We start from the raw sequence: 12723 nt of genomic DNA, 5'->3' as shown, positions 1-12723 counted from the left end.
TAGCTGCATACAGTAAACCAATTTCTCAAAATTACCTATAATATGACTTGAATGTGTATTAATAATCATAGAAACAACAGAGATAAAATATAGATACTCATACAGTTTTTATCAAGTACTCATTAATATCGAAGATATGGCTGGGAATATTTAAAATATTTTCAGAAACAGCCATTTTTATTGAGAAAATGTTTCTTAAAAATAAGACAAAAACCTTAAATTGTAGCCTAGAAAAACAGCGAAAGAGAAACATTACAAGTACAAGTACATGTACTACAACAATAACGTTTGATTTTACCTAACACATTTGTATTTATTTCATTATATCTATCTTTTTATTACTAATTTTTTTCTTCACTCAGTATTTGGTGCTATTGTCGGATGAGGCTGCTTTTTGAGAACTTTTTCTGAATATTTTGCAGTTACGCATCCTGAAAGAAAAACAAAGCCATAAGGGCAAATTACTCATATTGATTATCATGAATTCCACATGTACTCGCAAGTCATGCCGTGGAAGTGGAAATAAATGTGCGTCACCTAACCTTTAATTTGAAAATTGCTATGAACCTCAGACACGTAGCATTTACAGAGAATCGAAGGGATCCTTTGCCAATCATATAATTTGCAACAACCACTCTTTTGATGTAAACCTTATTACTAGTAAGTAATCTCGTTAAAGGTTCACCTATTTTTTACAGGATTAGAGCAAGTAAGCCGAATTATAATCCTTGCCTGTACATATCAAATTATTTTGGGACTTGAAGTTTGAAAAATTCGAATTTCAGCTAACTCAATGTTGTACGCAATTAAAATCTTTTCGAAATAAAACGTTTTGTTCCAGTATTGCCATATCATTTTAAATGTGAATGCTTCATTGCCATGCAAATTAAACACACAAAGAATCTTAACCCCGAGAGATTTGAATTGGTTGAGTTAGCCAATTTAGTCTATCGTCATTTTTAAGGACAATAAGTCATCAACTCAAATATTATCTGCTTATAATTAGCGCCTACCTTTGTACTTGGATTGCTGTATGCATTACCTCGTTTTGAATCAGTATTTAAAGGGCAAAACAATCATGAATCATAAGATTTATGCTCGTTGATTCAAACTTAGAATAAAACCGCCAACTGTAAGAGGAGCCATCGTTGGTGACTGCTGACCAAAAGGGAAATGGCTCACTAGTTTCCAGTCTTATCTCTCGCGTTTTATCCAAGATGGCGGAGGATTACAACCCTCTGATTCATCGGACTGTACTTTAAAGAAAAAGTGAGCAAAAATCATAGCAGACTCATCGAATTAACCCTTAAAGGAATGTGAAAAGATACTGATCGAGCCGATTCGTCACTAGAGTCTCTAGATGTGGCCCTGAATTCTGTATTTTAGCCCTGGTATTTTTTTAAAGGATTACGTGCTGACACGAATTCTTTGATATTTCGAGAGTATATTGTTTCATATTGCTTCTGGCCCGGCCCGCAGCTATTACGAGTTCATCAAACAAGGTAATCTGTTACTGATATTTCTGACAATCAATGGATTACATCAGAATAAACGTTTTCTTTTTAATTGATTCGTGTACAGCGTGATTATTTTTATGTTCAAAGTTTGGTTCCTTAACGATGCTTGAGGGTACATGTGCGTAATTACCTCATAGGATCTTTAGGGATTTTATACACTTCACTCCTAAAAAGGTCCTTATAAGATCCTTATCCTTGAAGGATCAAGATCACTCTAGAGATCCTTTTTAGATCCTTGAAAGATCCTCATAGGATCTTTCAAGGATCCTAACGGAGATCCTTTCAAGATCACTTTAAGGTTCCTTTTAAGATCCGTGAAGGATCCTCATAGGATCCTTCAAGGATCCTAATAAAGTTCCTTTCAAGATTACTATAAGGATCCTTTTAAGATCCTTGAAGGATCCTCATAGGATCTTTCAAGGATCGTAACAAAGATCCTTTCAAGATCACTTTAAGGATCCTTTTAAGATCCTTGAAGGATCCTCATAGGATCTTTAAGGATCCTGATAAAGATCTTTTCAAGATACCTCTGAAGATTCTTTTAGGATCTTTAAAGGATCTTCAAAGATTTTTTAACATTGAGGAGTCTTGGGATACTTCATCAAGATCCTTGAGGACATTATCAGGATCTTGCAAAGATCTTACCAAGATCCACACACAAAATCTTGGAAAGATCCTCAAAAGGATCCTTGAAGATCCTCAAAGAGTGACTGAGGATCTTACAAGGATCTTAAAAGGATCCTTGAAAGGATCTAAATAAAATCTTTGACAGGATCCTTAAAGATCATACTAGGATCTTTTGAGGATCTTTGAAGGATCCTTATAGTGATCTTGAAAGAAACCTTAAAATGATCCTCGAAAGATCCTCGAGGATTGTATGAGGATCCTTTAAGGATCCTTCAAGGATCCTGTGAAGATCTTCATCTTTAAAGATCTTTGTCAGGTCTTTAAAGATCTTTGAAGATCTTTAAAGATCCTTTAAGGATTTTCACCAGGGATATCAATAGGTACACGCTGAAGTCCATCTACAAATTTTCCATACAAGCAAATTGACGAGTAACATTTTTAGACAGAGTAAAATCTGCTAGGTCCTATTCTTAGGAGTGGATGGGTTAAGTATTTTTTGGATTGGAGAAAGGAGGAGAGGGCATGCTTTCCCAGAAGGGCCATGATTCTCTCACTCTTGCCTATTTTTTGCAAGGCCAGTTTGTAGAAAATTCTCTTTGGCATGCATCTTTTGAATGGGAATACCATTCTTCCTCAGAGTTATTAAAAAAAAATTACAGCAGTAGTTCAAAATTCTCGTGGTGCAAGAGATAACTTGCAACTAACCAGCTTGTTAGACGGTAGAACTGTGCAGTACAATCACACTGTCATGAATGGGTTTGAATCAGATTCAAGTCTGAATCTTTTTTTTAGGCTTTCTTTGCATCTACCTCTAAAAGTTTCTCACAAATTCTGCGATGCTGATTATGGCACATAGAGAGGGAATACCTTGTTAGGCAGGTTACATATGCCAGGTGTTTGGCTTTGTCAGGTACCCAAGGCCCTTGTTCTCTGTATATTTACCTATCTAACTATTTAGCTATCCAACTATTCACGAAACTGGAGGTGGCTAGTGGTGGATAATATAGCACAAAAAAATCCATTTATTCCTGCCATAATTAGAATATCTTCGAGCAAAGAATAATTATTCAGAGTGTGAGTAGCCAATCAGAGTGTCCCTTTTTTGTGTATACTAATTCCCTTTAGTAGCCTGTTGATGAGCACATGACTATACACTTATGATACACCTCAAACAGAAGAAATTGCCATTGAAAGGACTCTTTTTTATACCTATAGATGTTTTAAACCTCAGATTTTTGTTTTATTGAAAAAGGGCATAGCTCTGTATTGTTTATATTTCACTGTGGCCATTGCCGTGAGCACTTTCCGTACAACCCATTGTTATAGTTGTTTTGAACCAAGTGATTCTTTTGGGACACTATGTCATTAGAGCGGCTTAAAATGAGTGTCATAAAACCAAGACCAAAGTAATTACTTTGGCCAATCAAAAAGGACAGAAACAATCCAGTAAACCAATCAAAACTGAAAGTAATTACATGTAGGCAACACAAAGCGTGGGAAAATGTGCACGTGTGAACCTTTATTGGTTTTGTTTTCACTTCTGATTGGTTGAAAAAGTGGCGCAAGAACTTTGAACCAATCACTGAGTGAAGTAATCAATCATAAACCAAAGTAATTCACTAATTATTTTCGACACTCAATTGAAAACCACTCTAACCTGAGTGGCAGATTTTTTAAATTGTTTTAAAAGAACTTTAGTGTTTGTAGTTACATTAGCAAATTAGTTCATATACAAGTTAGAATACCAAGAACATAACCTGACATAAGGCATTAGCCAGAATTAGAAGAAGGGGTTTATTTTTGAAAACAAGTGACAGGAGCTAAGGTGCTGAATGCATGTTAAAGGGACATGGCACAGTTTTTGTTAGTAATACATTGGAATAAAAAGGGCACAGTTTATTTATTTATTTAGTAATTTATTTACTGATTGAGTTTGAATACATACATGGTGGAGTATAACAACAGTTTGGGTAATGGCAGCCGTAAGATTCAAATGCTGTTACCTGTTTGTGGCAACAGATGACTGAGAAAGAGTGCAAACTTGAGAACTTTAAGTGAACGTTTTCAAGTTTTCGTGTTGTAACTTGCTTTAAAGGCAATAAAAGCATATTTTGGCTCGATTCACTTGAAATCTCATAAAAAAAGGACACAGAAATAGTTTAAATGTAATCAAGGTGTAAAAATGTAAAATTGATGGAATTTTGACCAGAAATCAATACAAATGTCATGACAGTTCTGCCTTAAATCCTGAATTGTTGTTGTTGGGATTCACATGATTGTTTTCTTCACGCACTTTGTAATAGCCAAATGGCTTCCTTATTCCAGTTTGAAGGTCATTTTGTTTGTTGAATTGTTTCTTGTCTCTCTTGACCACTTAAGTCTCAAACTTTATATTCCACTTTGTGTAATTTTTTTTTAGGTATCAGAGGACCCAAGCTGAGGCTCAGATGCTCTCACTTGTTCAGAAGGAATTGAGTCATTTGGACAGTTTGCTTTCTGCTGATGTTGCAATACTCAGGGACAAGATTGAAGAAAGCAGTAGAGATTACCTACATGCACAGTAAGTGTTTTGTCTACACCATCATAGGGACCAAAAATGAACGATTATTATTCTTTTGAGAAAGATCTTTCACACTTCACCTTAGTTTCTCAGCAAGCATCTAAATGTACCTGTTATTTCGTTATATTCTTTCATGGGATGCTGACATTTGGATGCCAGTGGATAAGATTTCATTACTCCAAAAGTAATAACTGTTGGTTTCATTCTTCAAGTCAAGTAATGCACAATTGAAGGGTCAAGGTGTAGCAACACAGATTGAAACCCCGAGACAATTGGGGAATTTCGATCACTGGGTATTAGTTTTTGTCAACTCCCCCTTCCTTTTATGTAAAAGTCGAAAAGATTTCTCCTGCATTTAGTTTAATTCCTCAAAGCAAGAGAGTCATGGAGTTTTAAAGGTGGAAAATTACTTCAGCGTTAGTTCAACACTCAGTGGAGGTAAGAGGTGAAATACTTTGAAGAAAGTAAGCTTAGAAATAAACGTAATATTTTTCCACGCAACCTAATACATGGCGTATTATGTGATTTGAATTGCAGGAAACGATACGAAAAAGCTGAACAAGAATTTGTTCAGGCAAAAATGGATTTACACCGAAAAACGGAACGAAAAGACCTCCTTACCGAACACCTCTACACTATCATCAGAGAAAACGAATTGAGAAAGGCCAAGAAATTGGAAGAACTTATGACAAAACTGAATTCCGCTCCCGATGTAACAAGAACGTTGCCGCAAGGCTGTTTAGCCTCAGTTCACAACTATAATGAATCATCGCACAAGGAAAGTAGTGTATCACAGGCGAAGAACGGACCCCACACCCAGAATGAAAATGGAAATTCAGTAGAATCGAGCAATGGTGCTTTGGTAGACTCAACCACTGACGACGAAAACAAAAAACCTGAAGTTGGTGTAAATAATGTTGCGGGAAAAGGCCCAGCCGTTGAAGACCAAGAGGAGACAACTGCGCAAAGCTGATTCGTTTTTCGACTAACTGAAGAAAGAAATCCGGCTCCACCCAGCCTTATTCATACTTTAAAAAAGTGAAAATGTTTAACTTTGTATTCAGCTCGCAAGGTTTGAGTAAATAGGTTAGTTTTTGTTCTGCAAAATCTGGCCTGTCCCAGTGTTTATGTGTGCTATATTTGAAATCTTTGCTAAGCCTTTTATGCTGAAAGGTTTCACTTAAGAAGTGAGTATTTAAGAAGCAAAAATAAGTATTCACCCGCAATTTCCATGCAAGCAGTGGCAAGACATCATTGAGAAGAACCCGTTTTGAACACGAGGAAAACAGGTTTCTACCCCTCTTAACGCACGTCTTAACAGAGTTCTTAATATTGGCCCTGCTTTCCAATGATTGTACCGATGATTGATGTTTAGAGCTCATCTTCAGAGATATGCGCGGCACTCCATAATTTCTGCCACTGGGGCCCAGTAAGCCTTCTTTACGTTTTGTCTACACAACTAAGAATCTACATGTCCTTACCGGAAAAATATAACCGCAGTGCGCTATTTAGGAGCAACCGTGCCTTACTCTACCTTTTCGTCAGCACCGAGAAAAATGAGGGCATGTTCCGCCGCAATACGCGCAGTCGTCGTTTCGAAAGACCTAACAGGCAATAATCCATTCACTGTTTTTTTTTTTTTTGACTGGCTCACTCAAACTCATTTAGATGATTGTATATTTTTTAACCCGTGAAAGTATACACTTTTTACAGAATTAACTGATTAGAGTGATTGTAATGTGAAGTGCTAGTTTTCTACCCCATATGAACCATGTGAGCGGTAGCCCTACAAATGGGCCCACACAAGGGCAGAGGAAAACTCTGACAAGGGTGGGAATAGACCACTTTCATAAATGGCGACCACTTTTACATTCTTTTGTATTTATGTTAATTAGACCTACTGCCCTCGTTTTAAAACAAATATTCTTTTGAAATTTACTCGTCGTAGCGAGGTTAGTAGGGCTTATTAGCATTGAAACAAAAGAATATTTTATTTGGCCGCCATTATGAAAGAGGTCTATTGATCCCACGACCTTCGGGTTAGATTACCGCTGCTCTACCGACTGAGCTACAAGGTGAGACGGGAGCAGGCTGTGGGAACTGAAGATGTTAAAGTCACGGCAATGAACATGTACAAGCACAAGAAAGGGTTACGTTTTTGCAAACGTTGGCCGTGTAGCACTTATATTTCAACAGAATTAACTGATTAGAGTGTAATCATTATATTTCAACAGAATTAATTGATTAGAGTGTCATCATTACCCTCTAATAGTTACCTCCGTTGCAATTTTAGTGCTACACGGCCAACGTTTGCAAAAACGTAACCCTTCCTTGTACTTATACACTTTTTGAGCTGTACAAGTATACACTTCCCAAGTATACATGGCTAGCAGGAATGGCGCAGTGGTGAAAGCACACACCTCCTACCAATGTGGCCCGGGTTCGATTCCCAGATCTCCTCAAAAACCAGTATGATTTGATATTTATTAATTTGATTTGATTTCATTTGTGCACGACCCCACAAGCTATTCAGCTTTAAACCGGCGTTATCGTGTGAAAATAAAGTTATATTATTAAACAAATAAGCCCAACAAATTGAACTGAGTGGCTGAGGTCATGGGTTCGAATCCCGTTGAAGTCACTTGGATTTTTCAGGTGTCTATGAGAGATAATAGGGAGTTTAAGCACGCGCGTTTTTGAGACGCGGACGGCAACCGGAAGTGGGCTGTCTTCCCCCTTAACTTGTCTTCACACAGCCACATTTACACTGCTAACCATCGTTTTTCTATTAGAGATGATTAGTGTAAACATCTGGGAGACACCAATGTCCTGGCATGCGACATGTTCTCTTCCGGTTGCCGTCCGCGTCTCAAAAACGCACGTGCTTAATTTAAAGCTCCCTAATTGCTTAAATTGTCCAGATAAGTGCGAAGACCACTTCTCTCTTTTGTCAATATCATTTATCCGCCCATGTACCATGTGACCATGTGGAAACTGCTAGCTTACCGGTCGTTTTGTTTTATTGAAACAGCTCATAGTTGAATGAAATTTAATAAAACTTTTTCTCCATTCGCGCTTCGCGGCTCGTTGTCTATTTACCATCTAATATCCAACGCGTTCTCAAGGAGTAATAATTAAACATCCCTGACATACGAACGATTTAATAATCAAAAGTAATAATAAATATCTTCTTCAGCAATCTCGTTTTCTCAAGGTGCCATTCCTAAATTCATTCCTTTTCGGTGCCGTCTTCTCTCCAAGCACCCAGCGGCGTGAAGCACACGTATTGAATCCATTGATCGTCTTTCGAAGTAACAACTAGGTTCCCATCGGATAACAGTGCAATATCCGTGGGGCGTCCATCAATGGGGAATGCCCCAAGGAAGGTGCCATCCGGTTTGTAAGTCTGAATGGAACCCGATCCCCAATCGCAAATGTAGAATACTTCCTCCTTGGGATCAAAAGTCATGCCTGTTGGCAAAACAAGATGTCCATTGCCACTAATTTCTTCATTCTTCCTTCCAAAGTGCCAAAGAAACTTACCGTCTTCATTGTACACCATAACGCAACCTTTTTCCATGTCCGTCACGTAATAGTGTTTGTCTTGGTAGAGGGCTTTAAAAGGGAACAGCAACGCTCCTTCCCCAGAGAAACCAAACCTCAACTCGGGTTTCCCGAAAGGGACATCCGAGTGCACGACGATGCATGCCCGACATTGCTTCGTCAGGGGCTCGCAAGTCAGCAACAGTCGCCCAAAGGGATCGGTGGAAACAAAACAGTACTTAACTCCCCATTGTGGGCTACTTCTGTAACTGACTTTAAATTGGCCTTCTTTTGGATTAATAATGTGCACATCTAGAGCACCATTCACAGCTACGAGGTCTTTTTTGTCTTTGGAAAACGCCACACCCGAGAACATCATGGCAGGCTGCGAAGAGTCTGCCGGGACTGTAAATCTCCTCAAAAAATCACCATTTCTGTTCAAAATGAGAATGTTATTGTTTTCTGGGTCAGCCACTGCGACGTGCTCGTATCCATCTGTGGCGACACTCAAAGGAGAAAATGTTTCAAATCCAAATGTAGAGGGAGTAATCTTGCGAAGAGTGTGAAGAGACACCCTCATCACACTCAGTGGAGTGCGAAGTCCAACTTTTACTCCGCTCTGGTCATTCATGGTCAAGTTCCCAATTCCGTGATTTTTAACCTTTTCGAAAACCTCTTTGTTTGCTTCAAAATTCACAGTAAACGAATCTAACTCGTTTACTTCTCTATGAACGTTTTCCTCCGGCTTATCCTGAGCAAGGTTTGCGAGAGTGCTTTTCATTTTGGACATTTCGCTATCGTTCCCTTCATCAATAAATTTCAACGACATATCTACTTGTTCTTGAATTTTCCGGCTGAACGATGCCAATCTGGTTTCGACGCCACTGAAAATTTTGTTTTGTCGAGAAGTAAAATCTTCTAATTGCTCTATCAGATCCATTTCGCTTTTCCTTATCTTTTTTACCATATCATCTGCTGTTTTGTGAATTTTCTCTCTTAAATTCTCTCCGTGATCGATTTTCCGCTCTCGACACAGTTGCAGTTCGTTAACAATTTCCTCTAAAACCTCCACTTTCGTAACACATGCTTGAATTCCCTTTGAAAGCTTGTCCCTTTCCTTTTGAGGCTCAATCTGTTCCATTGATTTCATTAAAAACTCGTTTGTTTGAAGGTCGTCAATGTCTTCCAACCGAATAAACGAACTTCGCCGACAGGTCGGACATCGCAAAAAATCAGGCTTCGATCGCATTATAATAGCTTCGAGGCACTGCCTACAAACATTATGATTACACGTTGGAAGAACTTTGGGATCTTGAAATTCCTCTAAGCAAACCGGGCAGCAATAATCATGGGAATCTGTGAAGAGATGATCGTGTGAAGCCGCCATTTAAATACATCCGAAACACAGTCGATAGGAACTACGACTGTAGAGAAGTCAATTTGAGGCTTGCTTTCTCTCTTTGTGATTTGTATTCAATGAAAGCCACATTATGATAATACATGTACAACGTGGTCTTTGTGAATTTGCATATTATCGGCGTGAACAGAAATAACATCTTGCACACAACGAATTCGCAAAATTGTCTTTACTGCGATTTTCATAATTCTGCGGAATCTCGGACGCTAGGCGCCAAACTGCGTTTTGGCCTCCATCTATCAAATCAGTTTACCAATATAGCCGGTAAGATCGACTCTCCACCTCCGGAAAGTGAACTGGAGTTTTTGTTTAGTCCACAGCTCGAATACCGTTATGGTATCTTTTTCGAAGTTCTTCAGTAAAAAGATTGGTACATATTCCACAGAGGGTGTAAACTGCAGGTTGCAAGTTACAGGTTAATTAGGGTTGCAGATCATTTTTTCACCATACATAGCTGAAACAACCCAAACCTTCATCAATGCTAACATTAGGCCTAAAAAATAATGTTTAAGCTTTATAAGGTTAGCATTTTTGTAAATGTTTGGGTTGCTTCAGTTATGGTAAAACAATGATCTGCAACCTGCACTTTTACATCCTCCGCATATTCCATCGCTTTCCATCGATCGGCGTCGAGTTCGAATGTGTACCGTAGGAACCGAAGATGCTTATGAGTAAGTTGTGTCATGCATGAATATCCCTTTTCACGGTGAGTTTTTCTCACTTGCATTACAATGTATTAATCTAACGTGGATGCGAGGCAATTTCGAGTTAAAACTACAAAATAGCCCGAAATTGCCTCACGTACATGCTAGATTACACTGTAATGCAAATTAGAAAAACTCACCGTGAAAAGGGGTTGATGGCAGCCAAAACGCAGTTTGGTCGTTGGCGCTTCGAGATGAGATTCCGCAGGATTATGAAAATTACAGTAACTTAAGAGCTCTCTGGAAATTGACAAAAGCAGCAGATAGGTTCACATTTGAACAGTTCACAATTCATTGTACTTTTGATTCGTTTCAAGAGTACAATGAACTTTGACTGTAGTGATGATTTCAAAAATAGTTATTGATTCATTGCTCAAGTTATTTGAGAAGAATAAGAAGCGGTATGGTAAAAGGTTGACGTGATTTGCATGAGGTTCCTCCGGGCTCGAAACCCCGCTCTGAACTCTATTTGATTAGTCTAACCAGATTCATTCTGAATTCAAAGTGTCAGCCAATAGTCCTAGCTGATTCTCGGAGTGACTGTCCAGGTAGCTCGTAGTGCGTGACACGAGCGACCTGAACCGTCTGAGAAGCAGGCTACGAGCCAACCTGTGAGTTGAGATTCTTACTCATTTTTTGTCAGTTCATTGTATTAGTACAGACATCAAAGAAAAACGTTCAACACATTTTTTGCTAATAAACGAGTGAACCTTGCACGAACAGACAAAAGGAGCACTACGGTCGTCATGGATATCCTTGACAAAATAAAAGAGGGCAATGAACAAATTTTTGGACGAGAAATCTTACACCATGCTTCTCAAACAACCTATGGTATCTTCAACTGCGACGTAACTCAAACATATCTTCTACACTTTGTTCAAAGAAGGGCACATTGACGAAATGACTTACAAATGGTTAAATTAGGGCCAAAACCCGCCAAAAATACAGGAATTCTACACGCTGACCAAAACACACAAGCCTATACCAGTCTAGCGTCCCACGCAGACTTGCTTGGGGCTTCGTCACGGGTTCCTCCCTCGAACGACAGAGGAGCGCGTGACGAAGCCCTAAGAACGTCTGCGTGGGTAGCCTGCGCGGCAGGTACAACGAAGGGAAAGGGAAAGCGCGCTTTTTCCCTCCCTCTCCCTCCTCTTTAAACGCCTGCCACGCAGGCTACTGCGTGGGAGGCTGACTGGCAGACCAACTGTCTACGATAGCGGTGGCCCAAAAGAAGTAATATCCAGTTATATTGACTCATTTTTACTACCAATCGCCAAAGTCCAAGAGTGCTACATCAAAGACACCACGCACTCGATAAACTTCATTGAAAACGCACCCATTCCAGACAACTCAATTCTCAGTTGCTTCACTGGATGTCTGCTCAATATACATTGACTAATATTGACGGTGCTACATCGGAGGAGGAGGGGATAAAAATTATTTCCCAAACTGCTGCGAAAAAGAACATCATCAGTGGAAGCCTCCCATTCCCACAAAATTAAATTGGGGAACTCATGAAGATGATCCGTAAAGAAAAGTCGTTTCACTCATGAGATGATTGTCTGAACAATGTCGAAATGTGGACAAAATGTCGTCTGAAGGCACTCTTTTCCCCGCCTCGAAAGTTTTCAAAGGTCCACGCTCGCTATCATCAATTTAATTGATGTCCGAACACATTTTTAAGCCAACAGGAACATTCCAACACACGCATTTCGCCTCGTGCAAACCTCTTTGTGGTAAGAAGGGATTCATCAAAGGAGAAACACTGCGTCTTTTGAGAACAAACTTAGTCAATTGAAAGAAGACTTCGAGTCACTCAGACGGGATTTTTAATCAGAATCCATCCTCCAGATTCCATCAACTTTTCATCAGGATTAAACCGGAAATCAAGACGTCAAACATACTGAATTGGCAAACATTATTTTCCACCCCATTTCAAAACTCGCAAAAATGTTTTCTAACTCTCACATTGACTCTTATCGGAAGCTCAAAGATTTACTAGTCAGAGCAAAAGTCGCTTCCCAGATCTAAAACAACAAAAACAGGAGTTATATGAGTGGGGTACATGTAACAAGGGTGACGACATTACAATCATCTGTTGATTAGTATGCACTGAGAGTAATGCTTTCCTTTTACACCTGTTTGATTAGGACTGGCTTATTTTACGAAAAACCTTAAATAACAACGACCACAACCAGGTTTTCTGAGCCCGCGAGACTGAGAACCCCCAGCAAACCATTGTTCTTAGGTACTTCATGTATCCCCTATTATAGTGTATTTAAATTATAATGTATTTCCACCCGTATATTATAGTGCCTTTAAATAATTAGCCCTATATACCCATGTATACCTTTA

General features: G+C 39.0%; 2 protein-coding genes across 2 annotated transcripts in view; one reads left to right on the top strand and one right to left on the bottom strand.

Moving 5' to 3' along the window:
- The window catches only part of LOC137993407 (RAB6-interacting golgin-like), a 9599-nt gene extending 3186 nt beyond the window's left edge, over positions 1–6413 (top strand). Inside the window, exons 3-4 of the mRNA XM_068839244.1 lie at positions 4564–4704; positions 5242–6413. Of these exons, the coding sequence (XP_068695345.1) occupies positions 4564–4704; positions 5242–5677 (577 nt within the window). The 3' untranslated portion in view covers positions 5678–6413. The remainder of the gene's footprint in view (positions 1–4563; positions 4705–5241) is intronic.
- Positions 6414–7710: 1297 nt separating this feature from the next.
- LOC137993405 (tripartite motif-containing protein 2-like) lies at positions 7711–9699 on the bottom strand. The gene has a single exon (XM_068839241.1). The coding sequence runs from the start codon at positions 9632–9634 to the stop codon at positions 7934–7936; it is 1701 nt and encodes a 566-aa protein (XP_068695342.1). The 5' UTR covers positions 9635–9699; the 3' UTR covers positions 7711–7933.
- Between the last annotated feature and the right edge of the window lie 3024 nt (positions 9700–12723).

Source organism: Montipora foliosa, chromosome 2, assembly GCF_036669935.1.
Source record: "Montipora foliosa isolate CH-2021 chromosome 2, ASM3666993v2, whole genome shotgun sequence".
Taxonomy (NCBI): Eukaryota; Metazoa; Cnidaria; class Anthozoa; order Scleractinia; family Acroporidae; genus Montipora; species Montipora foliosa.
Note: the sequence above shows the minus strand (reverse complement) of the source record. Positions and strands in the feature narration are given on the sequence as shown.

Excerpts from the sequence above, each read along its gene's own strand:
- LOC137993405 (XM_068839241.1), bottom strand. The coding sequence starts at position 9,634 with ATGGCGGCTTCACACGATCATCTCTTCACAGATTCCCATGATTATTGC.